The sequence below is a fragment of the Nelumbo nucifera genome, chromosome 1 (assembly GCF_055504915.1).
Source record: "Nelumbo nucifera cultivar China Antique chromosome 1, China Antique-T2T, whole genome shotgun sequence".
Classification (NCBI taxonomy): domain Eukaryota; kingdom Viridiplantae; phylum Streptophyta; class Magnoliopsida; order Proteales; family Nelumbonaceae; genus Nelumbo; species Nelumbo nucifera.
The window spans coordinates 95449757-95476142 of NC_142649.1; the positions used below are offsets into that span (position 1 = coordinate 95449757).

The 26386-nt window shown below is 38.0% G+C and overlaps 1 protein-coding gene across 3 annotated transcripts in view; it reads left to right on the forward strand.

Moving 5' to 3' along the window:
• The first annotated feature begins 8251 nt into the window (after positions 1 to 8251).
• The window catches only part of LOC104605560 (BRCA1-A complex subunit BRE-like protein), a 29469-nt gene continuing 11334 nt past the window's right edge, over positions 8252 to 26386 (forward strand). For 2 of the 3 annotated variants that reach the window (XR_016077110.1, XM_010270379.3), the window contains exons 1-10: positions 8252 to 8451; positions 8629 to 8716; positions 8797 to 8986; positions 9085 to 9175; positions 9871 to 9906; positions 10030 to 10128; positions 25472 to 25602; positions 25712 to 25760; positions 25915 to 26004; positions 26083 to 26136. Coding sequence is in view for 2 of the 3 variants with exons in the window: in XM_010270379.3 (XP_010268681.1) it covers positions 8368 to 8451; positions 8629 to 8716; positions 8797 to 8986; positions 9085 to 9175; positions 9871 to 9906; positions 10030 to 10128; positions 25472 to 25602; positions 25712 to 25760; positions 25915 to 26004; positions 26083 to 26136 (912 nt within the window). In the remaining variant the exon portion in view is untranslated. The remainder of the gene's footprint in view (positions 8452 to 8628; positions 8717 to 8796; positions 8987 to 9084; positions 9176 to 9870; positions 9907 to 10029; positions 10129 to 25471; positions 25603 to 25711; positions 25761 to 25914; positions 26005 to 26082; positions 26137 to 26386) is intronic. The other variant, XM_088889256.1, reaches the window with a different exon arrangement.

Genomic DNA, 26386 nt, shown 5'->3' on the forward strand with positions numbered 1-26386 from the left:
CGATGGCAGGTGCCATTGTGAGAGGCACGTTCAAGCTGGGGATTCCGTCCGCTGAGAGGGGGACGGTGAACTGTCCGATATAGACAGTAGGAAGCTGGGGTTGTTCCCTAGAGTTATCCATTTCCGTGCTTCGTCCGACGTTGCTAGAGGAAGTCATGAGTGTTGGATTGTTTCAAGGAAGAAGAAGGAGCTGAAAAAGTTTAGAGAGAAAGGCTTTTTGAAGCGTTTCCCACAGACGACACCAAATGATGTAGCACGATCTGGGCACTCCTAGCTGATTGCTGACTGGCTCCTTGTTGGCAACGAGCGGCACCTGAGAAGATGAAAGGAAGAATTCCTGGGGATTTTACCCGGTGGGAATACTCCGATGCTTAAGTTAGTATTGTGTACAGGAAGCAAAGAGAGAACGAAGGCTAAGAGTGTAGGTCGCGCTTTATCACTATACTCGAGAGATTAGAGGTCTCAAGAAGAAGATTTCTCCTCTGCCCTAAGGGCTTTATAGGGGCGCTCTTCTGAGATCGGGCATAACCGCCACTGAGCCCCTGCCACAGCCGTTACCTGCCAGGGCTGCGCAGGTGGCCGTTGTGACGTACTCCTTGCCCGGGCGAGTGACATGTCCCCAAAGTGACAAGCACGCCTCCGCCTACTGAGAGACGTGGGTGCAGACTGTCAAAAGGACAAGGACTGCACCGTCAGTTAGGGACGTGGCGCAGTCTGACTGGTACGGCCTGTTAAATAGAAGCTTCCTGAGGAATGTTCGTGCGGCCCATTCGTGAGCTACTTTGCAGCGAACTTGGAATACTTCAAGAGTACCCTTAGTAGAATTGGTCCTCGGGATGACTTGTCTGTTTGGGAGCTCGGGCGAGCTGGTTTTCTTATCTCGCAAGTTAAAGTTGCCTCGGAATATCCCTTTAGAGGTAGCTTGGGGAACCCGAAGCTCGCATTGTGGCGAGCTCCTCCTTTAGCGCGCTACGATGTAGCGAGCTGCTTTATGGGCCCATTACTTAATTGTAATGGACCGTAATGCTGAGTTATCGCTTACACTGAATCAGTATCCACGTGTCGCTGTTTCATAGGTCGTATCAAATCATCCTTCATCAACTATTAATTCAAAATTATTAACAACAGCTTAGTTGCCAATGAATTCAAACTATTAACAACATATTTCGTTACTATTAATTATCTTATAACGACTAAGTGTCATCGTTAGTAAGTTTAAAACTAATAACAACCAATATTATATGTAATCACTATTGATTTCATTTATGTCTTGATAGTTGAATCACAATAATGACAAATAATCAACGTCCACATAATTAAAATCCCTTGTGTTTTAATATGGTATTGAGTATCCATACATTTTACCCAAACAAATAATCAATTAATTTTATTAAAACTTGCAAGAAAAAAATGTTACATATAAAAGGTTCTAACCAGCTTGAAGGTTGATTTAAAATAACGAAAATTTCCCCCTTAACACTTTGACAATTCTCAATTTGTATATATAGGTAAAATAAACAAAATGTGTCATAAAAGTCAAAACATACTTGAAAGTATCCATATATCTCCATGGAATAGACTCCAAATGACCATTAAGAGCTTTAATCTCCAAAAGCAACATGTTCTGAATGATAGTAATTTCTACTACTCCCAACTTTCCACCTACAACCATAGAGGAATATAAACACAAAAAATCACAACAAAGTTCTCATCATATGGTTTATTTATGTTAGTTGAAAGATTTAATGGCTGAATAAATCTGCTTATGCATTTACATAACTCTCCGTATAGTTTATGCCTAAAAAAGTATTAAATAATTTCCTTCTAAGTGGAAGTAATTGGGAATTCAAATAATAAAAAATGGTAAATAGATTGGTAGGCGACTCACTCTAATGAACTTTTCAAGACTAAAGAACTTGAATTCACCAACCTCTAAATGAAAATCAAACTCATGATCAAGCCTTGCATATAAACTAAAATCCAAGACTTCAAATTGTTCAAAAGTTTATAACCATATTTTTGAAAATTTAAAATTGAAGTTCAAGCCAAAAATAAAAATTCACATTTGAAACCAAAAGAAGAAAATAAAATGCTTCGCAATATAAGGTTATTACCACATTTGAAACCCATGTGGGCATACCAACATGGGTGTATGCCCACAATATAAGTAATCAAGCAATTAATATTATTTATGGGGCCCAAATGGTTATGCAAGTCTGCAATTTTTAGTCCTTATTATTGTTTCTAAACAATTCTATGACCTGCTCTAGAAAACACAATAGGAAGACTAAATAACCTTAAAGGTGCTGCCTTAACACTAGTATTAGTAATGCTTCATCTTTTATATTTTTTTGTTAGTCCTAGTTTATTCTTTGAAGCTTAAAACCAATGACTTGAGCATTCAAAATTTCTTATCCAGAAGATAAAATGACTAATCTACACAATATTTCATATCAAGAAAGTGCAAGAGATTTGGAAATTTTAAAATTTATACTAGTTTTCCATGATAAAATCATAAAAGAATTGTTCTATTGCAATAATCTAGTGCTGAACAAGCCGAGTATAAGCTAGCCTGCTACATTGTATACATATGTATGGTTAAATGATAATGCTCATGGGAACAAGAAATGTGATTCTTCCTTTTTGGTCCATTTCTATAGGTAGTGAAAGAATCTCTTAAGAGCCTGAACCTATCCCATGATCAACAAGCTCGGAAATATAGAAAGGGTATGAAGAGGTTTAGTGTTGCCATTTCACTTGTTGAAGATCCTAAAGTATGAGATGTCTCTTTGTTGCATGTTTAAACTTCCTCATTATTCTAGCTAATAACTACTTATGGTGTATCTTTTCGGAATCTTGCAAGGTTATCTATATGGATCAGCCTAGTACAGGATTGGATCTAGCCTCCATAACTCCCCAAGCTTATTTATGATAAAAATCAGCATCGGTTATTGATCCTCAATAGCCATGTAAAATAATCTATAACACTTCAACCAATCCCTCCACTACCCTAAGCAATAACAAAAACACACGTACAGGCTGTAAGAGAAACTTCAGCAGGGGGCTTGCACAAAGAGATGCATACAAACTAGAATACACCTTGAGATATCTAATGGTGGCTATATAAAACTATATATATTAGAATCTTAATGTGAACTAACTACCTATTACTATAGTTGTAGCTATTGTAAAGTTTAATATATTTTCAGTATTTATTGTATTTTTATTAGTTATTTATTGTATATTCATTATAAATTTATTTTCAATGATTATTGGCAATTGAACTATTGTTACTTATTAGTAATTAAACTATTAATTTAGCTAAAATTAGGAGTGTTCATGGGTCGGTTCGGTTCAGTTGCAGGCTTTTTGGCCAATCTAATCAACGTAGTCAAGTTGGGGAGTTGGTCACTCGAAACCAACTAACCATTAGTGAAAACCAACCAACTCGGGTTTATTGATTTGGGTTGATTTTTGGTTTATTCAGTTGATTCGAAATATTTAAACTTAAAAATTAAATTTAAATTTAAAAGATTACATTGATACTATAAATTAAAAAAAATATATATGATATAAAATATTTTAGACTAAGAAATATGAGAATTTTCTCATTTTATTGTATTAAAATTTATATTTAAAATATAAAATATTAATATATCCATGGTCAGGTCAGTTTGGTTTTGGTTGGTTTTACAATTGGCTGAATCAAAACTGACCCAACTTGGTTGGGTTGGCAAATTGCTTAACCAAAGCCGATTGGAAATACTAGAAAAACTAACCAACTCGGGTTGAGTTGGGTCGGGTTGATTTGTTTAATTATTTAACAAATTAAAATATAAAACAATTGCATACTCTTACATGTTTCTATTGCTTAGCTTTTGCTTAACAAAGCCCGTGTGTCACATGGGTCCCCATTAGTGAATTTTCTAATTTAGAAAATTACTATTTATTTTTAAATTATTATTATTATTATTAATCACTATAATGAAACATCCCTAATTTTTTTGGTAATTTTTGAAAAATAATTTTGATTATTATTAAATTAGCAAACTTGCTAATTTATTAATTTTTTAAATTAATTTGTGAAATATTTTTTTTATATTTTCCATATTTTTGGTAATTGTAAAATTTAATTACTAAAATTTATTATAGAAAATTCATTATTGATATCAATAATTACTAAAAATCAATAATTAATTAAAATATTAATAAATATCATTTTATTAATATTTAATGATATTATCAGATAATAATTAAAAATTATTAGTAGTTTTAGGACATTTATTTTGATAAATATAATTTTATTTTTACATTTTTAGTAATTTTTGAGCAATAAGTAGTTATTGATATTTTAAGTAATTTCAGTTAATTTGTTAATATTTAATGATGTTATAAGATAATAATTAAAAATCTCAACAAATTTTCATTAGAAAATTAATTTTAATAAATATCATTTTTTTTACATTTTTAGTAAAAAGTTTTGTGTACTTTTGGAAAATTTCCTCAAAAGATAAATTAGTTTTGAAAAAGGAAATTATTGATTTACTTACATTGTAAAAGGAATTTATTTCCTCAAAAGATAAGTTAAAGATGAATTAGTATAGTTTTAGGGCCCGTTTGGCACATTTTTCCGCATGGTCTTTTGGCTGTTTACAAGCCGGGGAGACCGATTTTTGGTCTATTCCCGTTTGGCTCACAAAAGATCTAGCTGCCAAAAGACAGAGCACCGAAAAGACACGAAAAGCCCATGTCGGGCCGATTTCAGGAAGCTTCAAATGAAGCTTTTTCGCATCTTTCACGTTTTATTCTTGCGTGGAAAGACACAAAAAGACGCACGGAAAGACATGCATCTGCCAAACATGCTTTGGGCTGCTCTGATCTTCATGCAAAAGCTCAATATGTCTTTTGCTTGTCAGAGCTACCAGAAGATCTTCCCAAAAAGATGTGCCAAATGGGCCCTTAGAAAATTTTGGAAAAGGAAACTATTAATTAGCTAATATGGAAAAAAGATAAATTAGTGTAATTTTGTAAATAAAGTGTTTAAAAGAAAAAAATTATTTAATAACAAATTAATACATGTTTATTAATAAAACAACAAAAAGTAAGAAAATTTTTGTTTCAAAATTAAATCTCATAATTTGATATCCATTTTTATTTAATTTTAAAAAATAAAGTGATACAACAAATTTGTTGTGGGACTTAAAATAAGTTGTGGGACCATATAATAAGTGACAAATAAGCACTTATTTGTATTTGGCAAAAATAGGAGTGAATAAATGCTTGTTTTTTAAAATAAGTACTTAAAAAAGCAACCTGCGGGCTGCTTATTTTATGCACTTGTTCAATAAGCACTTATTCCATTTTTGAGACAAAATTGTCTCCATCATTTTTTCAAAATCATATTGAGTGTCTTCTCCATTTGAGCTCAAACATGAACCAACGGTAGAAATAGGTGACTCTTGGTTGAGAAAAATCATTCTAGGTACATGGATCTCTTCCTTTTCTTCTTTTTTTTTCTTTGTTTTGGGCAATTCTTCATAGCTATAATTGTCATTTTTGAAAATACAAGTACTTATTGGTTAAGTGGCTCACCAAACACTATAACTCAATTAAGTACTTAAAATAACTATAAGTGGTTTAGGAAAGGACCTCCTAAAGACTAATAAATATTTATTCAAATAAATACTTATTTTTTCAAACCATATATTCACCAAACATAGTCTAAGAACTGCAACTTTCATGTAGGATCCTCCTCAAACAATTGATGTAAGCTACATAGAAGCTACAAGAGAAATCGAGTACAATACCATAAACTAGAAGCTAATTAATTTTCATGATATTTTTTTTAAAAACAGAGTACTCTAACCTCATGATACTTACAAAACTAGAAACTTAATTCCAAGTATAATAATCAAACTATCTCATGCAACAAAACCATAAAATAGGGAAACAATGATTATTATTCCAAGTATAATAATCAAGGTTCATTCAACAATTCTCTTTTGTAATCGCTCACTCATTCAAGCTTGGAACGAAGGGGAAATAGAGAAGAACCCTAAGTTTTAATGGTTTGACGAAGAAAAAAGTAAAATGGTCTCAAAAAATAAGGAAAAGGGTAGTTATGGCATTTTAAAGGCATACATGTTGTGTGTGATATAGATAATAGATGTAATGCTAATGCCTAATGGCAAGGACTAAATTGATAGTTTTTAGGAGTTCAAGTATTACAATAGCAGGTTTGGGTATTAAATTGAGAATAACTAAAGTACAGTGTACTAATAACGAATTTTCCCTATATTATAATTACATTTTATGGGAATGGGTTAGCATTAGGGGTGCAAATCAGGTGAGTTGGGCCGGGTTTATGGTCAACCTGAGCCCAACCTGCATTGTAATTTGATGCACTCTGGTTGGACGGGCTTGGGTCGGGGTTCGAGTTGATTAATGAACCCACATATATACATATAAAAACTCAAAGAAAAGTATAAACCTTTTATTAAAAATAACATATTTATAAATAAATAATATACTATATATAAATAATTGATTTGACCACAATATTAAAAAACAATGTTCAAACAATATATTAGAATTGCATTTCCTCTTGGTAAATAAGTAATTTTTATTATCTCATAAATTAAATAATAAAAATAAAATATATTTTTTTTTATAAATTTTATAAAAAAATTGAACATACATTAATACTATATATTATTCATATTAGACAAAAATATGTTTGAAAAAATGAGAATTATTGTTAGTAAAGATAGAAATGGCTAAAATACAAAGAAAAAAAAATGAATTAATGTCTTAATCATAGTCAATTTTCTTGGTTAAATAGGTTAATGGTTCAACCAGTAAGGTCCTTTGGTTACTGATTATCATCATCATCATCATCATTTGGTACTGTCACGTGCAAAAATAAATTCAGAAATAAGATTTATTTTTATTGATGATGAAAATGTAATACATGATTTAAAATTGATTGAAAAAGAAAAATGGTTTTTTCACCAAAGTGGTGGGCTAGTGGTTCAACTATCCATGTCAAATGGATCAACACATGATGTTATTATTAAATAATAAAATACATAAAATTATAGAAAATGTAGAAATTTATAGATAATTTTGGGTACATTCTATAATATTATACATTCATCATATAACAAAAGTGTGATTAATGAGAATTATTTTCATTAATGATAGAAATGGGATAAAAATTATGATAAAAAATAAAGAACATTAATATCTAACACATGACCCCACTAACTATGTCAAATTGTTCAATGATTTAATTAGCTAGGTCATTATAGGCAAGTGGTTTGGTAGGGATGCAAATAGATCAAGTCAGATTTGAATAAGGGTATATTTGAATTTGATTCAATCTAAAGATATGATTGGATCTCATAAATATTAATTCAAATCTGAATTTGATTAATATGTTGGATATCAAAATCTGATACGACCCACTTTAATTTAAAGAAAATAATAAATTATTAAAAGGAAAAGAAAATATAATAATTGAAACAAAGAAAAACAAAAAATCTAAGTATTTTTTCAACTATTTTCATCATAAATAACATATATATTATATATAAATCATATATATAATTTATTTTACCATAATATTAAAAACCAATATTCAAACAATATATTGGAATTGCATTTTCTCTTGGTAAATAAGTAATTTTTATTATCTCATAAATTTAATAATAAAAAAATAAAAACATAGAATTTTTTATAAATTTTATAGAAAAATTTGAAAATGCATTAGTATTATATATTCTTCATATTAAACAAAAATATGTTTGAAAAATAAGAATTATTGTTAGTAAAGATAGAAATGGCTAAAATACAAATAAAAAAAGTGAATTAATATTTTAATCATAGTCCATTTTCCTGGTTAAATAGGTGAATGGTTCAACCAGTAGGGTTATTTGGTTGCTGACTTTATCATCATCATCATTTGATATTGTCACATACATACACTTTTCCTATATATATGTATATAACCCGACTTCTTGGGCCCAAACCCAACCCGAGGATAAAAAATCTAAGCCCAGCCCGTGTAAAATTTCGGGATGGGCCGGTTCGGGCTCGGGTTAGACCCGCGCAAGTTACACCCCTAATTAGCATAAATCTATACGTAAGATAAACGGATCTACCGGGTGAATGAAATCATTACCCTGTTTACCCGAATAAAATTCAAATTGGTTCCAAATCATGATCCGATCCATTGGATCGCCGGCGACTAGCCGACTAGTGTGAAATGCCGACGAAAGGGCATTCAACATAAGCAGCACCAGGCCATGAGTGAAACATAGGAAGAAACGAAATCCGTGACGGGGAGAAGTCAGACTGCGCTTTATAATGGCTATGGCTGCCAATGCCCTGCCCCCTCTAATTGCCTCGCAGCTCAACTACCTTCTCACTCACTCTCCTCTCCCCGTAAAGGTAAGGCCATTCTAACTTCTCACATCCAATTCCTTTACGATCTACAGTAGCAGAACGCGAAAAATGATTTGAAACTGAATTAGAACAAAAAACCCTTACCTCCTTCATTCTTGTTTAGGTCTAAATCCCAAAGATGCTCGAAGATTGAAAATTTAATTTATGTTTCTGATATTGCAGGTTGATCAGATATGGTCTGGCTGCAAGAATTCATTCCTGTCTGATCGATTCACTTTGCTTATACCCTTCTGCCTAGATTATATCAGATGTTAGTAGTCTCTATCTCTATTTTCTATTTGTAATCCGTATTTCTACTACAAATGTTATTTACAGTTCAATTTATTTCAGGGGATGTTATCTACAATGCACAGTTTCCATTGGCAGCACCAGATATCATATTTTCTCCGGAAGACGAAAACTTTCACCCGCTTCCTATTTCCGGGGAAGGAGGAGGGGAGGTTCAGAGTCCTAGAAGCAGTCTCCGTGACTGGAACAGTAAAGATCCTTCCCGGTTGATGTCTCTTATTCATGAGCTCAGGTTATGCTTTTGAATTCTCAAGTTCAATGCGATAGGTTGGTAATTTCGTGCCAAAAATTTATTCAAGTCTAAATTAAGAGTGAGCCCCTTTTTTCTAGGGATGTGTATATGTCCTATCAAAGAAAGCGTGTTGGTGAACTTGACGACGAGAGACTGAAGTTTGAGATTAGCACCATTCTTTCTCGGGAGGTAATCCTTATTATTCTCATGACTTATGTTTCTTATGTGTGCTTAAGGGTCTAAAGATAAACGGAAACACCATTCTTCATTAGTTGCGTTTTATTATAGAACAACATAGCCAATATCTTAAGGAGCACAATTTGACATTCCAATTGCTCTTTTTCTTCTCTCTGTCACGCACACATACAACATTACTGTGAAAAGGGATAAGAAATAGCTTGAGAAGGCCTTATTATTATTTTTCTTACCTTTTTTTTTCTTGTTGAAGTTTCTCCTATGTCAAGGGCAGGCTATCTTTAGTAGTTTAGATGAGAAATAAGCGTATTAATAGATATGGTTTTGTATAGTGGAATAATGACATATACATGAGTTTCTGATTGGATTGATCACTGAGAGGGTGGATGTACTAGTTTTGAAGAGTCCCTCCCCCGCGGTTAATATCATCATTTGATAATTGATTCTCCACTAGCTTCAGAAATTGCTTATTGCTTTCAAATTTGTAGCAATGTTGATTTGCCCTTCCTTCCCATTTTATAGCAATTCTTGGAGTTTTTTGAATAAGAAATTGAGAGATTGATGGGTTGAGGCAATCTCTTTCTATGAATAATAACTCCTTGGGTAACAAAGGGTGTTTTCATACATATTACTTCTAATGGTTGGTCGAGAACTTTGATTTCCAAATAATTTCTGTCATCATGCAACAGGGAATTGAAGTTGGTATTATTTCAGGGGCAGACAAGGTAAATTTGTTTTATACTTTTGGTTTTATATATTTATTTTTCTTGATTTTTGGAGATTCCCCCCAGCCCCTGTTAACTTTTCAGTTAATTATGTGGTCGCCATGCCTTTGAATTCTAGTGTAGCCAGAGGAGGTGAAGTTTGCTGTACCTTTACTAGACATGGATTTAAACAAACTGGTGGATGGGTGCCCCTGGAAACATCAGCAAAAGATCTATTTACAGGTCTCTCCCTCCTTTCCCCTCTCTCTACTCCCCCTCTTCCCCATGTAGTTGCCTCATGTAGATGCTGTTACTATATATCTGTTCTTGTAGTTATTTGGTTCAGACTTCAGAGAAATGCTTTAGCATGTTTCAGTTGGACCATATTGTTTGAAATATCAATATGTACTGATACTGAGAAAAATTTTAGTAGATAAACATTTGATATTGGATTTTTTTTGTTATATTCTCAAGGCAGTTGTGCTAGTTTTTGATGTTAATTCATAGAGACACAGACATGATTAAGGAATTTCATGGACTGAAGGTCTGCTCTCTCTCTCTCTCTCTGATGGATAACTGGAATTTATCAATAAAAAGATCTAAAAATATTTACTTTAGATGCCAAGCATTCTTTAGATTAGGAAGCCGAGAAGGAGCTGGCACGAAGACTTAGCTCCAATCCAGGCCCATGCCCAGCCAGTTCAAGGTCTAGACAATTCACGCTCAGCTCAGTTTAGCAAGCCGCCTATCAGGTATGTGTATGTGAGGAAGCCACATCAGCCAGGCACAACTCATACTATAACCAAGGCATGCAATGAGTGTGATTCCACCTGATTTATTGGGAGGCTATAAGTAGCCAACTTGAGATCTGAATAATAGAAGAGTAATCAGAAGTTTCCTCTCCTCTCCTCTCTCTCTCTCTCCCTCTCTACTTCCTCTCTTTCCCTTTATCTTTTTTTTTTTTTTTTTTTTGTAAATTCCATTTCAGGGGCTCTCTTGAAGTAGCTCCAAATTGTAATTGGTAACCAAATTAAGATTAAATTTATCAGATTGGTGTCAGCCTAACACCTGATGCTGACCACCAGATCTGTTCCAGTTGAAGAGTGGGTTGATCAGGTTGAAGTTGATCTTCACAAGTTCTTCGATGACTTGAGGGATATCAAAGAGATGCTTTTTTCCATTGCTACCTAATTTGAGAAGATGATTAGTTCAACCGGAAAGGAGAGTGAATAGGAAGGATCTAGTAGCAATGGAGATTGAAGGAGCAATACCTTTCTTGGGTGGATCACTTGGATTGATTTTCTAAACTTTTTTTGGTGAGGATCCAATCCCTTGGCTTTACCATGCTGAGAGGTATTTTGAACACCACAAGACCACGACTGCTCAATGAAGCCCTATTGTTTCTGTTGGAATAATGTTAAAATAACTTAGTTGCAGATGTTAGGGTCTGTTTGGCTAATAAAAGTGTTTTTTTATTTCGTTTTTTATTTCTGTTGTCTGTTATTGTACTCAGGGGCACAAGGGTCTTTTCCCTTGTTATTTCTGTCGCCCTATATATAGTAAAATAAACACTGGCGTCGCCAGTACTGTTACATTGCAAACCTTTTCTCTTCTCTCCTCTCTTCTCTTCTCTTCTTCTCTTCTCTTCTCTTCTCTCCTCTTCCACTTATCTCTGGCCGGCTACACTGTCAAGATGGTATCAGAGCGGGAATGCTGATTAAAAGAGAGCAGATCGATCAACCCTACTGTCCAAGAGAAGATTGATCAACCCGAAGAACAGGTCGAATAGACTAGCAGAAAGGAAATCTGATTCTGGACTACAGAATAGCTACGACTGGTACAGTTCTCCCTATTTTTTCTCTTCTTTACTCTCCTTGGTCATGTGCCGAGTGAAAACCCTATGAATCTGGGGCGGCTGAATGCTGTCGAACCTGTGTAGCCCTAGTTTTCTTGGATCGTGTGATCCTGTTCATGTGTTAAGACAACTGTAAGTCAATGCTGACCTGTCTTCTCAATGGTTTGAGTTGACTATAAGTAAGAAGGATCTCTCCTGCTGATTAGTGGCCGTTAGACATTCTGGAATTCTGGTAGGTGGGGACTGATAAAACTATACAGGTCTGAAATCTGCCGAATATTACCTCAGTTTTGTCCGGAATTTGGTACTGTTTGTGCTCAATCTGGTTGGTAAACCCGAGTGTGTGGGTGTGAACTGAGTGGAGCATTGTTTTGTGGAGTAAGGAGGGGTCCTAAGTCCGGTGTGTGGGACTGATTAACTGCTTGACCATGTCGACTGAGAATTTTGCTACTTCAAAGATCTCAGGGAGCCACAATGGAGTGAGTGGGGGAATGGATATGAGCTTTCCCATGGCTGTCATTCCCTTTGATGGTCTGAATTACCTTGAGTGGTCTAGGGGGATAAAACTCTACATCACTGCTAGGGGGCGAATAGGATACATCAATGGGAGAGTAAAGGAACCGAAGTATGGAAATGCTGAGCATGATAGGTGGAACCAAGAGAACAGTATGGTGATGTCTTGGCTCTTGGTTTCAATGCTGCCACAAGTAAGGAAGACTTTTATGTGGGCTGAAACTGCTTGTGAGATATGGGAACAAGCGAAGTCCACTTATTCAGAACAGAGACACTATGCCAAGATATATCAACTACAAGCTGAATCTTCTACTTGCAAGCAAGGGGAGAGGAGTCTCTCGATGTATTATTCTGATTTGACATCAATATGGAAAGAATTTGATCACTATCAGAATGTGAATTGGAAGTGTGATGAAGATGCAAAGGCCTATAAGTCACTTGTATCACAACAACGCGTGTTTGCCTTCCTCCTAGGGCTGAATCTGTCATATGGTCCATCAGAGTACAGATCTTGGGTAGTAAAGACTTGCCATCAGTCCAGGAGGTGTATGCCTTGGTGCAGTCAGAAGAAAGCAGAAGAAGTGTGATGAATGGTGTAGAAGGGGAGTCAGTTGCCCTAGCGGTTCGGGGAAATTCAGATACAAATGTCGGAGGTGGCTTTAAAAGGGGTGACACTCAGAAAAAATCAGAAGATAAAAGCAAGCTTTGGTGCACTCACTGCCAGAAGACACGGCACACTAAAGATACATGCTGGGATCTCCATGGAAAACCTAAATGGGCACAGGATTTGGGTAAGAAGTCAGCACCGGATCAGGGCAAGAAACCCGGCCAGCAGAATAAAAAAAAGGTATAACTCAGCTAATATGGCATCGACAGAGACTAGTCCTTCCGTAACTCAGGAGAGACATCCCGGTTCTGACCCTAAGGAAGATATTATCAACTCCTTCCGTGAACATTTGGAATTGTATGGTAGGACTCTCCGCCAGGTGGATTCTGGGCCTACTCCTACCTCATTTGCGTCTACATCAGGTAATGCCACAGCCTTCCATGTGTCATCTCATACTACTGATTCACCTTGGATTATTGACTTCGGAGCCTCAAACCACATGACCGGTAAGTCAAATTTGTTCCAGACATATAACCTTCTTTCTGGGAGAGATAAGGTAAGACTGGCTGATGGTTCTTTTTCTACCATAGCTGGCCGAGGCACCATATCTCTCCCACTTGGCCTTACTCTTCCTAATGTCCTGCATGTTCCGAAATTACCTATTAATTTGCTGTCCATTAGTAGTATTACTCACTCTTTGAACTGCTCAGTCACATTTTTTTCGTCTTCATGTGTGTTTCAGGATTTGACCTCGGGGAAGACGATTGGTAGAGGAAGCATGGTGGATGGTCTCTACGTGTTGGAGAATAATGCTGGTCTAGTGGCGACTGAGTCCACAAGTTCGTCGAGTGAGAGTCAGGCCTATTTATGGCATAGTCGTTTAGGTCATCTTTCTTTTGAGTCGTTAAAAGTTATGTTCCCAAAGTTGTTTGAGTCCTTGTCAGTGAGTCAGTTACAGTGTCAAACTTGTCAGTTGAGTAAGCATTGTAGAAGTTCTTTACCTTTAAGAAATAAAAGATCTGAATTTCCATTTCATATTGTTTATTTTGATGTTTGGGGCCCTGTTACTCTACCTACTGCGGCTGGCTATAAGTATTTTGTTACTTTGATTGATGATTATTCTCGATACACTTGGGTTTACCCTATGCGATCTCGAGATGAAGTGCCACAAATTGTGAAAGATTTTCAACGCATGGTGTTCACTCAGTTCCAAACGGAAATTCATATTTTCCAGTCGGACAATGCAAAGGAATATTTCCATAGTGATTTCACGAAGTTCTTTGCTTCGAGTGGGTCACTTCAGCAAAGCTCTTGTGCCAGGACACCCCAACAAAATGGTGTGGCTGAACGAAAAAACCGTCACCTTCTCGAAGTTGCTCGTGGATTGCTGATTCATATGAATGTGCCAAAACAGTTCTGGATGGATGCAGTATTGTGTGCGACATATATCATCAATCGCATGCCCTCTCGGCTACTAGAGTATAAGGCCCCACATCAGCTCTTGTTCCCTACATCCCCGCTGTCCACCATTCCGTTGCGTGTTTTTGGGTGTCGTTGTTTTGTCCACAACCTGTCACCTACTCGTGGTAAACTTGACCCTCGGGCTATTCCTTGTGTTTTTCTTGGTTACCCTTCATCTCAAAAGGGGTATCATTGATATGATCCCATTGCCCGCAAGTACTATGTTTCCATTGATGTCTCATTCTTTGAGAGTCAACCGTTCTTCTCGGTTTCTCCTCAGGGGGAGAGTAGGGTTGAAGAGAAACAGGCGACGACTCAGATTCAACTACCTCCTTTACCCGATCCTCCTCCGTTTCGGGTTTTTCATCGTCGCCATAAGAGCCAGCAGAGTTCAAGAGCCGTGGAGCCGGACACTATGCAACCAACATCATCGGATTCACCCGAGGCAGATCCGTCTCATCAACCAGGTACACTTGCTCCCATTGCTCCTTTAAATGTTGATTCACCTGTCCCCAATGATCTTAATATTCCTATTGCTAAGAGAAAGGGTGTTATATCTTGTACCACTAATCATCCTATCTCTAACTTTGTGTCCTATGAGCATGTTTCACCTTCGTACCGTGCCTTTCTCTCTTCTGTGGATAGTGTTCCCATCCCTAAGACCGTGGCAGAAGCTTTGTCAAAACCTGAATGGACATATGCAATGCAGGAAGAAATTGATGCCTTACACAAAAATGGTACGTGGGAGTTGGTAAATCTTCCTGAGGGGAAGGAACCAGTGGGGTGCAAGTGGGTGTTCACAGTGAAACACAAAGCTGATGGAACTGTTGAAAGGTATAAGGCTAGACTGGTAGCAAGAGGCTTCACACAGGTATATGGAGTGGACTATGCAGAGACTTTTGCTCCAGTAGCGAAGATGAACTCCATCCGGATTCTCCTTTCCTTGGCAGCAAATCTTGACTGGGATCTTCACCAATTGGACATCAAGAATGCCTTTTTGAATGGTGACTTGGAAGAGGAGGTGTACATGACCCAACCCCTAGGGTTCTGTGCCAAAGGCAGTGAACAAAAGGTGTGCAGGTTAAAAAAGTCCCTATATGGGTTGAAACAATCACCCCGGGCTTGGTTTAGTAAGTTCCATTTAGCGGTCCAACAGATGGGATTCAAACAATGCCAGTCAGATCATACCCTGTTTGTAAATGTGGATGACATAGTGATCACAGGAGATTGGGAGGCTGAAATCCAGAGACTAAAAAAATTCTTAGCCACTAAATTTGAGGTGAAGGATCTAGGCCCCTTACGATACTTTCTTGGAATTGAAGTTGCCCGCTCTCACAAGGGCATCTTTATTTCCCAACGCAAGTATGTACTAGATCTACTAGAAGATATAGGCAAGTTGGGGGTAAAACCATCTGATTCACCTATTGAACCTAATCACCATCTGGGAGACAGTCAGGGAGAGTTTTTGAAAGATGTAAAGATGTTCTAGAGACTCGTGGGGAGACTTCTGTATTTGTCTATGACCAGGCCTGATATTGCCTATGCAGTGGGTGTCCTTAGTCAATTCATGCACAGCCCGAGGACAACTCACTTTGAGGCTGCAGAGAGGATCTTGAGATATCTCAAGAAGTTTCCTGGAGCTGGTTTGTTGTTCCAGAAACACAGTCACTTAAAAGTGGAAGTATATACTGATGCAGATTGGGCAGGAGCAGTCAATGACCGAAAGTCTACCAGTGGTTATTGTGCCTTTGTAGGAGGAAACCTTGTCACATGGAGAAGCAAAAAACAAAGTGTGGTGGCTAGATCCAGTGCTGAAGCAGAGTATAGAGCGATGGCTCATGGGATTGCGGAAATCATTTGGATAAGAAATCTGTTAGGTGAACTGGGTTTCGCAGTAAGCAATCCTACGTCACTCTACTGTGACAATAAAGCTGCCATCAACATTGCTGCTAATCCAGTTCTGCATGATAGGACGAAACACATTGAAGTGGACAAGCATTTTATCAGAGAGAAACTTGAAAGTGGAGAAGTGTGCACACCATATGTCAGCTCGGAAGAGCAACTTGTAGATATCTTCACCAAAGGTCTTCATCATGTGCGGCACAAAGATTTGTGTGACAAGTTGGGCATGATTGACATATATGCTCCAACTTGAGGGGGAGTGTTGGAATAATGTTAAAATAACTTAGTTGCAGATGTTAGGGCCTGTTTGGCTAATTAAAGTGTTTTTTTATTTCGTTTTTTATTTCTGTTATGTCTGTTATTGTACTCAGGGGCACAAGGGTCTTTTCCCTTGTTATTTCTGTTGCCCTATATAGTAAAATAAACACTGGCGCCGCCAGTACTGTTACATTGCAAACCTTCTCTCTTCTCTCCTCTCTTCTCTTCTCTCCTCTTCCACTTATCTCTGGCCGACTACACTGTCAAGAGTTTCCATTCATGATTCATTTGGATGGTGAAGCTGATAGGCCCCCAATTAACCTTACGTATGTTAGGAAAAGGAAAGGGCAACAATCGGTTAAGGGGGGAAATAATTAAACACATGGGGCTTACCAGCTGGGCATTTATAGAGGAAGTCAGAAGGGAATAAAAAGAGTCTTGGGGCATTTATAGCTATGTCAGTTATGAATAAGAAGAGTGTTGGGCATTTATAATTAGGCTAGTTGGGCATTTATGAGGGGAAGTCAGTTATGCTGTAAGAAGAGTATAAGAAGGGTTTTTGGGGGATGGGGAAGGGGATGTTCTTTTGAGTGAGGAATACCGTGAGTGATTGGGAGAGCCGGCGGTCTCTCGAAGAACCGACCAACTGTTAATGTTTTCTTTCTGAATGAATACTGGTTTCTTTTGTTGATGTTCAAATTGTGTGGATTTTGCTGTGAGTCTGAGAAATGTGTGTGAAGTTTCTGGGACTCGGCCATGGTGACAGTTAAGGAAGTGGCATCGCAGGTGGAGGGATTCGAAGAACGCTTGTCTTCTCTGCATTCTGATTTTCGTCTGGAGATGGATGGCTTACATAATGATTTTCAGTGTCTCAATCCGGATAAGGTAGCAGCTGGACTTTCGAAGATCTCGTCTCTAGAGAGTTCGGTCCAATCTCTGGAGGGAGGCGTTCAAGATCTGGTGAGACGTTTTGATCTGTTGCTTCATCAACAGGTCTCTTCTGCTCCTTTGTCTTCTATTGACATTGCTCCTCCATTAATCGCATCGAGTCGTGCTGCTGACAAAGGGAAGAGTGCGGCATTCCCGACGTCTTCTTCGATGCCGGTGCCGGGACATATCACAATCATTGAAGGGAACATCTGTGAACCTATCATTGAAGTACTAGCAACACCAGAGCCAGAACATACAGAAGTAATTGAAAGTGACATTGGGGATGTTTTTTTGAGGATCCTGATGAAATTCCAGTTATCAAACTCAACATTGAAGAGTTCACACTGAACCTGCAGAACTGCATACAAGAGAATAAAATTGAACTGCAGGATGGTGACCTGTCTAAGGCTTTAGTTGCCTTGACTCCACAAGCTGCTTCTATCCCTGTACAAAAGCTGAAGAATGTGAGCAGGCTTCGAACAGAACACCAAGTCTATGAACTTCCAGATTCACATCAGCTTCTAGAAGGGATTGATAGAAGAGAACCCGATGATCCATCTCCATACCTTCTTGCTATATGGACACCAGGTGAAACAACAGACTCAATTGAGCCACCCAAAGCACACTGTAGCTCCCAAGAATCTGGAAATTTATGCAATGATGCTACATGCTTTGGGTGTAACAGTAAACGAGAAGCAAGTTCCCAAACAGTCCGGGGGACAATATTGATACCCTGCAGAACAGCAATGAGGGGGAGTTTTCCACTTAATGGCACATACTTTCAGGTTAATGAGGTGTTTGCTGACCATGATTCTAGTCTTAACCCAATTAATGTTCCCCGTGCATGGTTATGGAATCTACAGAGACGAACAGTTTACTTTGGAACATCAATACCAACAATTTTTAGAGGTCTCTCAACACAAGATATTCAGAATTGCTTCTGGAAAGGATTTGTTTGTGTACGGGGGTTTGACCAGAAAACCCGGGCACCACGCCCTCTCCAAGCCAGATTTCATTATCTTGCCTACTCTTTAGTTGGGGATCACCTTCGTTATCATGATAAATTGGTTCTGTCGGCTTCTTCTCCATTTATCCCCCTCTTACTTAAAGAGTTTCATTTTGATGTTGTGGGAGGTCATGCTGGAATCTGCCGGACATATTGGCGTATAGCAGCTGAATTTTATTGGCGGGGGATAAAATGTTCTGTTCAGGAGTTTGTGCAGGCCTGTGATGTGTGTCAATGCAGTAAATATGAAGCCCTGTCTCCTGTTGGCCTTTTGCAACCTTTACCCGTTCCTGAACAGATCTGGGAGGATATTGCTATGGACTTTATTGAGGCTCTTCCTAAGTCGAAGGGATTTGATACAATTATGGTGGTTTATGGGTGCGATCCTCCTCCATTAATCCACTATGAACTTGGCTCTACGGCTAATGTTGATGTTGAAGTTGTTCTCCTTCAGCGTGACGCTATACTTGGTGAGCTACGTGCTCATCTACACTGTGTACAACAAAAGATGAAAGACTCGACCGATGCGAACCGACATAATGTGAATTTTGATGTCGGGGATTGGGGGTATGTGAGAGTGCGACCTTATCGCCAATAGTCTCTAGCTTGCCGAGTCAATGAAAAGCTTTCCCCTCGCTTTTATGAACCATTTGCTATTGTGGAAAGAATTGGCGCTATTGCTTATAAACTTCAACTTCCTCCAGATGCATGGATTCACCCAGTTTTTCATGTCTCGCAACTCAAGAAGGCGATTGGCAACCATATCTCTTCTCCTGTGATTCCTTCCACTCTGTCTGCTGATATGGAAATGCTTGTGGAACCTACTGCCGTGCGCGGTGTGCGCCCATCCACTATGCCTGGAGTTACTGGTTTGGAAGTGCTTATTCATTGGCAGGACCTGCCTGATTTTGAAGATTCTTGGGAGCCTTTTGACTTGCTTCGAGACCAATTCCCTCATTTTAACCTTGAGGACAAGGTTAGTCTTTGGGCGGCGGGTAATGATAGGCCCCCAATTAACCTTACGTATGCTAGGAAAAGGAAAGGGCAGCAATCAGTTAAGGGGGGAAATAATTGAACACATGGGGCTTACCGGCTGGGCATTTATAGAGGAAGTCAGAAGGGAATAAGAAGAGTCTTGGGGCATTTATAGCTATGTCAGTTATGAATAAGAAGAGTGTTGGGCATTTATAATTAGGCCAGCTGGGCATTTATGGGGGGGAGTCAGTTATGCTGTCAGAAGAGTATAAGAAGGGTTTTTGGGGGATGGGGAAGGGGGTGTTCTTTTGAGTGAGGAATACTGTGAGTGATTGGGAGAGCCGGCGGTCTCTCGAAGAACCGACCAACTGTTAATGTTTTCTTTCTGAATGAATACCAATTTCTTTTGTTGATGTTCGAATTGTGTGGATTCTGCTGAGTCTGAGAACTGTGTGTGAAGTTTCTGGGACATAACAGAATCTAGTATGTGGTACCATTGGTATCACAAGACCCACCTCCAATTAACTTGGTTGGACATCACTGAAGCAATTTGTGTAAGGTTTGATCCATTTGGTTATGAAAATTTTGATGAGGCTCTTTCAAGAATCAAGCAGGTTGGTACTGTTAGAGAATACCATGACGAATTTGAATGCTTGGCTAACTGAGTTCATGATTGGCCTTAGATGGCTCTGGTTGGATATTTTATTGGGGGGGGGGGGGTTAAGGGATGGGATTTGGTTGAAGGTGAAGGCTCTTCAGCCAACCACCATTCTGGCCACAGTTGGCCTAGCTAAGTTGCATGAAAACCGGTTGAACCATCTTAAGAAGGTCACTCATAGACCATCTAACCCAATTCTCAAAACATCCCCAATCAAACTGGACGACCCCTTGGCTAAATTGGATCCACAACCAGGTAAACCCACACTGCTAGCAAACCTTCCTTTTAGAAAATTGTCTTGGCAAAGATGCAAGCATAGTTGTCTAGGTGTCACCTAGCCGACTAGGCGCCCTTGGCTGGGTCCCTTGCCTAAATGCCTTCATTATAGTAATTAGGCACCCATCTAGGTGACTAGGCACCTATCTAGGCGATAAGGCGCCTGCCTAGGCAACTAAAATGACAAAGTGGGCACCTTATTATCATGTCATTCATATTGCTACATCTTAGTAATATGTTGTTATTACATTCTATTACATCTTGTATGTATCATTTATACTTTGTTTTAAAAAGTTTTACTATTGAAGTTCAAAAGATCCAAAGGTTTTGAAAAGAGAAAAAGAAAAAAAAAGAATAGAAATATAAAGAAGTTTCATTCATTTTTTTTAGTCTTTCTCTCTCTTACATTAAATAAAACAACAGCTCTAACCTTCTTCATTTCCTCTTTTTCTTACTCTGTATTAAATTTTGTCATATAAAATTATAACCTTCTTTAGTTGCTAATTTGATATGAAATTGCATTGTTAAATACTTATTATATTAGAATCATTTTTTGGAAGTATTGAAGTACTATTGTCCTAGATGTGTTGATATGCCATGTTTTGAGAGGAAATTTAATGTTATTTAATAAATAAAATTGTTATTTTTCCAATTATTATGCATGCTGAAATTTATATAAAGCTAGAGAACTAGGAAAAAATAGTTTTTTTTTTTTTTTATAATTTTATGGAGTTCTTATCGCCTAGGTGCCCCACTATCGCCTAGAATTACCTAGGTGCCTTGACAACTATTGATAGAAGCCTGTCAGGAAGAAGAGGCTTTGTTATAATTGTGATGAACAATTTGCTCCAGGACATATTTGTAAAGTCCAGCAGGTTATTTGCTTCAAGTGGATGAGCCAATTGAAGAAGAAACAACTGAGGAAAAAGAATTGAATCAACTTGGTGGGGAAGAAGGACCAAGGACCAAATATTATGAGATCTCTTTATAGGCCTTAAATGGGCTGAACTCAACTCAAACTATGTGGGTAATGGGCCTTATTAAAGGACAGGAAGTCTCTATTTTGATAGAGAGTGGAAATTCGCTAAATTTTGTCACCCATTTTCTAGCCAAATGGTTGGGTCTAGTAGTGCAGCCCATCAATCCATTTTCAGTCCAACTGTAGTTGGCTCTGTAAAACTATTGGGCCGAAGATTCAGGGCACCTCTTTCTATGTGGACTTGCACCCATTGGACTTCTCAGTAGCTGATATCGCTTTGGGGGTCCAGTGGCTCCTTCAACTAGGCCCAGTGTTGTTGGGTCAAATTGACCTTCTCTGTCCATGGTAAACAATGTTGCATACAAGTGCTCAAGCCCTAATAGGCCCAGGTGATGACTTCCAAGGCCTTAAGTGCTGCCAATTTATGATCATCCACTGTTCCACACCATGGTGCATCTAGACTCACTCACACCTGAGCCCATATTGTCCTCACAGCTCGACATATAGGAAGAAGTGGCCCAACTTCAGCGGTTGTTACAGAAGTATGGTGATGTTTTCCTAGAATTGGCATCTCTCCCACCTAAGAGGACCCATGACCACAGAATAGAACTTCAGCCTGGGGCAGTGCCTACTAATGTCCACCCATACTGGTACCCTCATTACTAATGGGCTGAGATTGAAAAGATAGTTCAAGAGATGCTGGGCAAGGGGTTTATACAACCCAATAACAGTCCTTTCTTCTCTCCCATGCCTCTAGTAAAGAAGAAAGACAGGGCTTGGAGGTTTTGTGTGGATTACCATGCTCTGAACAGCATTATAATCAAGGACAGGTTCCCTATTCCACTCATAGATGAGTTGTTTGATGAATTGGACCAAGTTCACTTCTTTTCTAAAGTGGATCTCAGGTCTGGGTACCACGAAATTCGTGTACATCCTGATGATATCCACAAAGCAGCTTTCCAAACTGCAAGTGAGAACTATGATTTCTTAATTATGCCATTTGGACTAACTAATGCGCCCTCTATATTTCAATGGTTGATGAACCAGGTATTCAAGCCACACTTACGTATGTTGTTTTTAGTTTTTTTTATGATATATTCGTTTACAGCCCATCCTGGTCATCCCACATGGAGCAATTAGAAATCACCTTGAGTATACTGAGGCAATGCCAACCCTATACGAAGCCAGCTAAATGTTCCTTTGGTAGGACTAGCATCCGTTACCTTGGTCACACTATTTCAAAAGGGAAGATGTACACTAATCCTGAAAAAGTTGCATTTATGGACCTATGGTCAACTGGGCCAGGCCCACTACACTCGGCCTGAGAGGGTTTCTTGGGTTAACTGGCTATTATTGTTGGTTTATTAAAGGGTATGGTGTGATAGCTGCTCGCTTGACTCAACTGCTGAAGTGCAATTCCTTTGAATGGAATGATAATTCTGAAGAGGCTTTCAATACTCTCAAGAAAGTCATTACATCCCCTCCAGCTTTGGTATTGCCTAACTTTACACAAGAATTCACTGTTGAAATAAATGCTTCCAGGAAGGGTGTTCAGGTAGTGTTGATGCAACAAAGCCAACCAGTAACCTATTTCAGTCAAGCTCTCAGTACTCAGGCCCAGCTTAAGTCTACTTATGAGAAGGAGCTAATGGCAGTTACCTTAGTCGTGCAAAAGTGGAGAGAATATCTCTTGGGTTGAAAATTTACAGTGAGAACAGATCATAGAAGCATCCGCCACTTTCTGGACAAGCACATTCTAAGCCTAAAGCAACAGAATGGACCTAATAGCTACTTGTTTTGACTTCAGAATAGAGTACAAGCCTGGTCCATCTAATGCTGTGGCTGATGCACTCTCATGGGCTGAAGAATTTTAGTCACTTGGGGTCTCAAAAACACTGTTTCCATTGCTGGACCAGCTGAAGTTGGAAGCCTAACAAGATCAAGTGTTGACTTAGATATACCAACAGTGGGCCCAAGATCAATCCCTAATACTGGAGTACTCAGTAATTGATTCACTTTGTTTTTTAAAGGGCACTTTAGTGTTGCCACAAAAGTCATAGCACCATTCAGGGGTGCTTTGCACCTATAAGAGGCTGGCAACCCATTATTATTGGCATGGGATGAAAAGAGGATGGTACAAGACTATGTGAGCCGATGTGGGGTATATTAGCAACAAAAATATAGCACTCAGCCACTAGCCAGATTACTTCAGCCCCTTCCTATTCCTGAGAAGATATGGGATGATGTTACCATGGATTCCATTACCGGGTTGCCTAAATCAGCGATCAAGTTGGTGATACTGGTTGTCGTGGATTGTTTGAGCAAATATACCCATTTTGATTTTGTTGCTTTACCCCACTCCTACACAGCTGCTCTAGTGGTCCAAGTCTACATGCAAAATGTCGCTAAGCTCTATGGCCACCTCCATTCTCACTTATTGTGACCTCTAAAAGCAATTCAAAGAAAATTTGCTTTTCTACCTTTGCAGATATCTGAATGTAGCGGAGTTGTTCGGCAATCTAAGTGCTGACATTTGAAAAATGTACATTTTACAAATTTACCCTTTTAATTGTTACTTAAATTATTACATAACAATAACAGAAATTGATAAAATTTTTTAATGTTATAAAAAATTATAAAATAATAAAAGTATTAAATATTAAGAAATAATAAAATTAGAATATTAAAAATAAAAAATAAGATTAAAATTATCAAAATAATATTAATTAAAAAATAATTTTAATATTAACATTAGTTTAAAATATTAATATAAAATGATATTTATAAAATGTTAATACTATTAATATTATAAAAAATAAAATTGAACAAACTAGAGGTTGTCTTTAGCCTCTTGCACCACCATCGAACTGCGGTGGTAGGTATTTTGTAGTTCTGCCCCATCTCTCTCTCTCTCTCTCCTCCTCCTTCTTCTTCTTCTTCTTCTTCTTCTTCTTCTTCTTCTTCTTCCATTTTCTCATTAACGCACCCTCTCTCCTCTGTTGTTGATGAGTATGTTAACCACCGAATGTGTTTGGCAGCCACCTTTCTCCTCCTTCTTCCCCTTTTGTTTGTTCTCTCCTTCCTCTCTTCCCCTTGCTACCACTGCAACTAAACTAGAAACAGAGTCGTCGTCCCTTGTGCAAGACACTTCATCCAGCCTCCAGGTCGCTCCCCTGTGCAAGCTTGAACCAATATCTCTGTTGTTGGTTTTCCATCACATTCTTCAGTTCCATCTTCAGTTTCATCTTTCTTACGGGCTTTAAGCCTTGTAAAAGACACTTCATCCAGCCTCCAGGTCGCTCCCCTGTGCAAGCTTGAACCAATATCTCTGTTGTTGGTTCTCCATCACATTCTTCAGTTCCATCTTCAGTTTCATCTTTCTTACGGGCTTTAAGCCTTGTAAAAGGGCTGAAATTTCAGCAGTCACTGAATCTGTAACTCCAATAGTGCCAGAATAGAACGCCAATAGCAGTCCCCTACTGTCTCTAAAAGACTCTCCCTATACCTGAAGGGCCAGGGTTTCTGTGGGAACTTCCATCAAAGGGCCAGCACTCTCCCCTAGCCACAACAGAATTACATAAACTTCTCTATTGTTTCTTCATAAAATTTCTGTTAATGATAAAAGGGTTACTGTTGGGGGGGAGATGTACATGGTTTTACTCGGGAATCTCTTCTGTTTGGCTTGCAGAGCCTTGTGCTTTCTACTATTCCCAGAACCTTGTGTTTTCTACTTCTTTCATCTTCTTCACAAATTTTCTGTTAATGATAAAAGAGTTTGATTCAAGAGTATGAGAAATTGTTTTTTTTTTTTATTGATTTGTTCCATCAAAAGATTTGGTCTAGAATTTGGGCTACTTGATTGTTGACACAATTGTACCACATGTTAGGGATTCTTAATGAGTATGAAGTTGAACTTGAACTGTTGGAATAAGAAAATATTTGTTGCACCCATACAAAATTATGTGATTTAATGAGATGGATAAAGTGACATATTTAACCTTATACTGGTTCAGAATTCCTTAGCCAAAGATGACGATATGACTTGAACCAGCAAACATGCAAATGAAGTATACTTGTTTTAAAGGCATGAAAAACTCGCTTTCTTAGTTTTTATTTTGAAGGTCATTTTGTTTTTCACTTTTAAGTGGATTTTTTTATCAAAGCAGGTTGTCTTTCCAGTTAGCAGAAAATACTCCTCTGCTCCTTGTGCTCCGCGTGTAAAATTAATCTCTTCCTCTGAGATAAAGGCCCTGTTCTCCACTGATGATGTCAGGCTTCCTCCATGGGTAGATGGAATGTAAGTTATGCCCATCTCTTAGCGCATAATGAAACTTTCCTAACATAATAAAAATAGAAGTACTAGTTTTTCTGACTCTCCCTAATATCTTGGTTTTTCTCTTCCATAGGTGTATGGCTGAATATCTTCCTACTTTGGAAGAAACTCTCAAGGCACAGGTGAGTTGCTTTTGAAGAGTAAAGAGCCCTTCAGCAGTTAGATATTTCTAGTTAACTTTCCATTTGAGTTTGTGCCGAGGTTGTTCTTGTAAACTAATAGTCCACATACAGAGCATCAGGGGTATAACTTATTAAGAATTGTTTATTTTTTAAGGTTTTAGAGGCGGTTGCATCAATTGGAATTAGAAGGCGCTTTATTGAGGCTTTAGTTCCTCACTTTGGGAGACCAGTAGAGGCTGATCCTGTATGCTTCAAGGACATATTTTTACCAGCATAAGTATCTTAATTTGTAAGACCTAACTTTTTTTTTTCTCATAATCAGGTATTTTGCAGGAAGGCCACAGTTCTTGCAGCCTCAGGGGTGTTTACGTTTCTGGTTAGATTCTCTTTTGTTTGATCTTCTTTATTTAAAAACAGAACTTTAATTCTTCAACAACCTATACATCACGTCAATTAGATGTCCTTACATGACAATAAGGTCACGACCTAATTTGCTTTGTCTAGTTACTTATGGTCATGACCAAGCCATTTCCCACAGTTGGGAAGAAAAACTACAATGGATAAAAAGGTGATTGGAGGATTCAAAAGTCTCATTGCACAAGGGGCACAAGATATTAGAAAGAAGC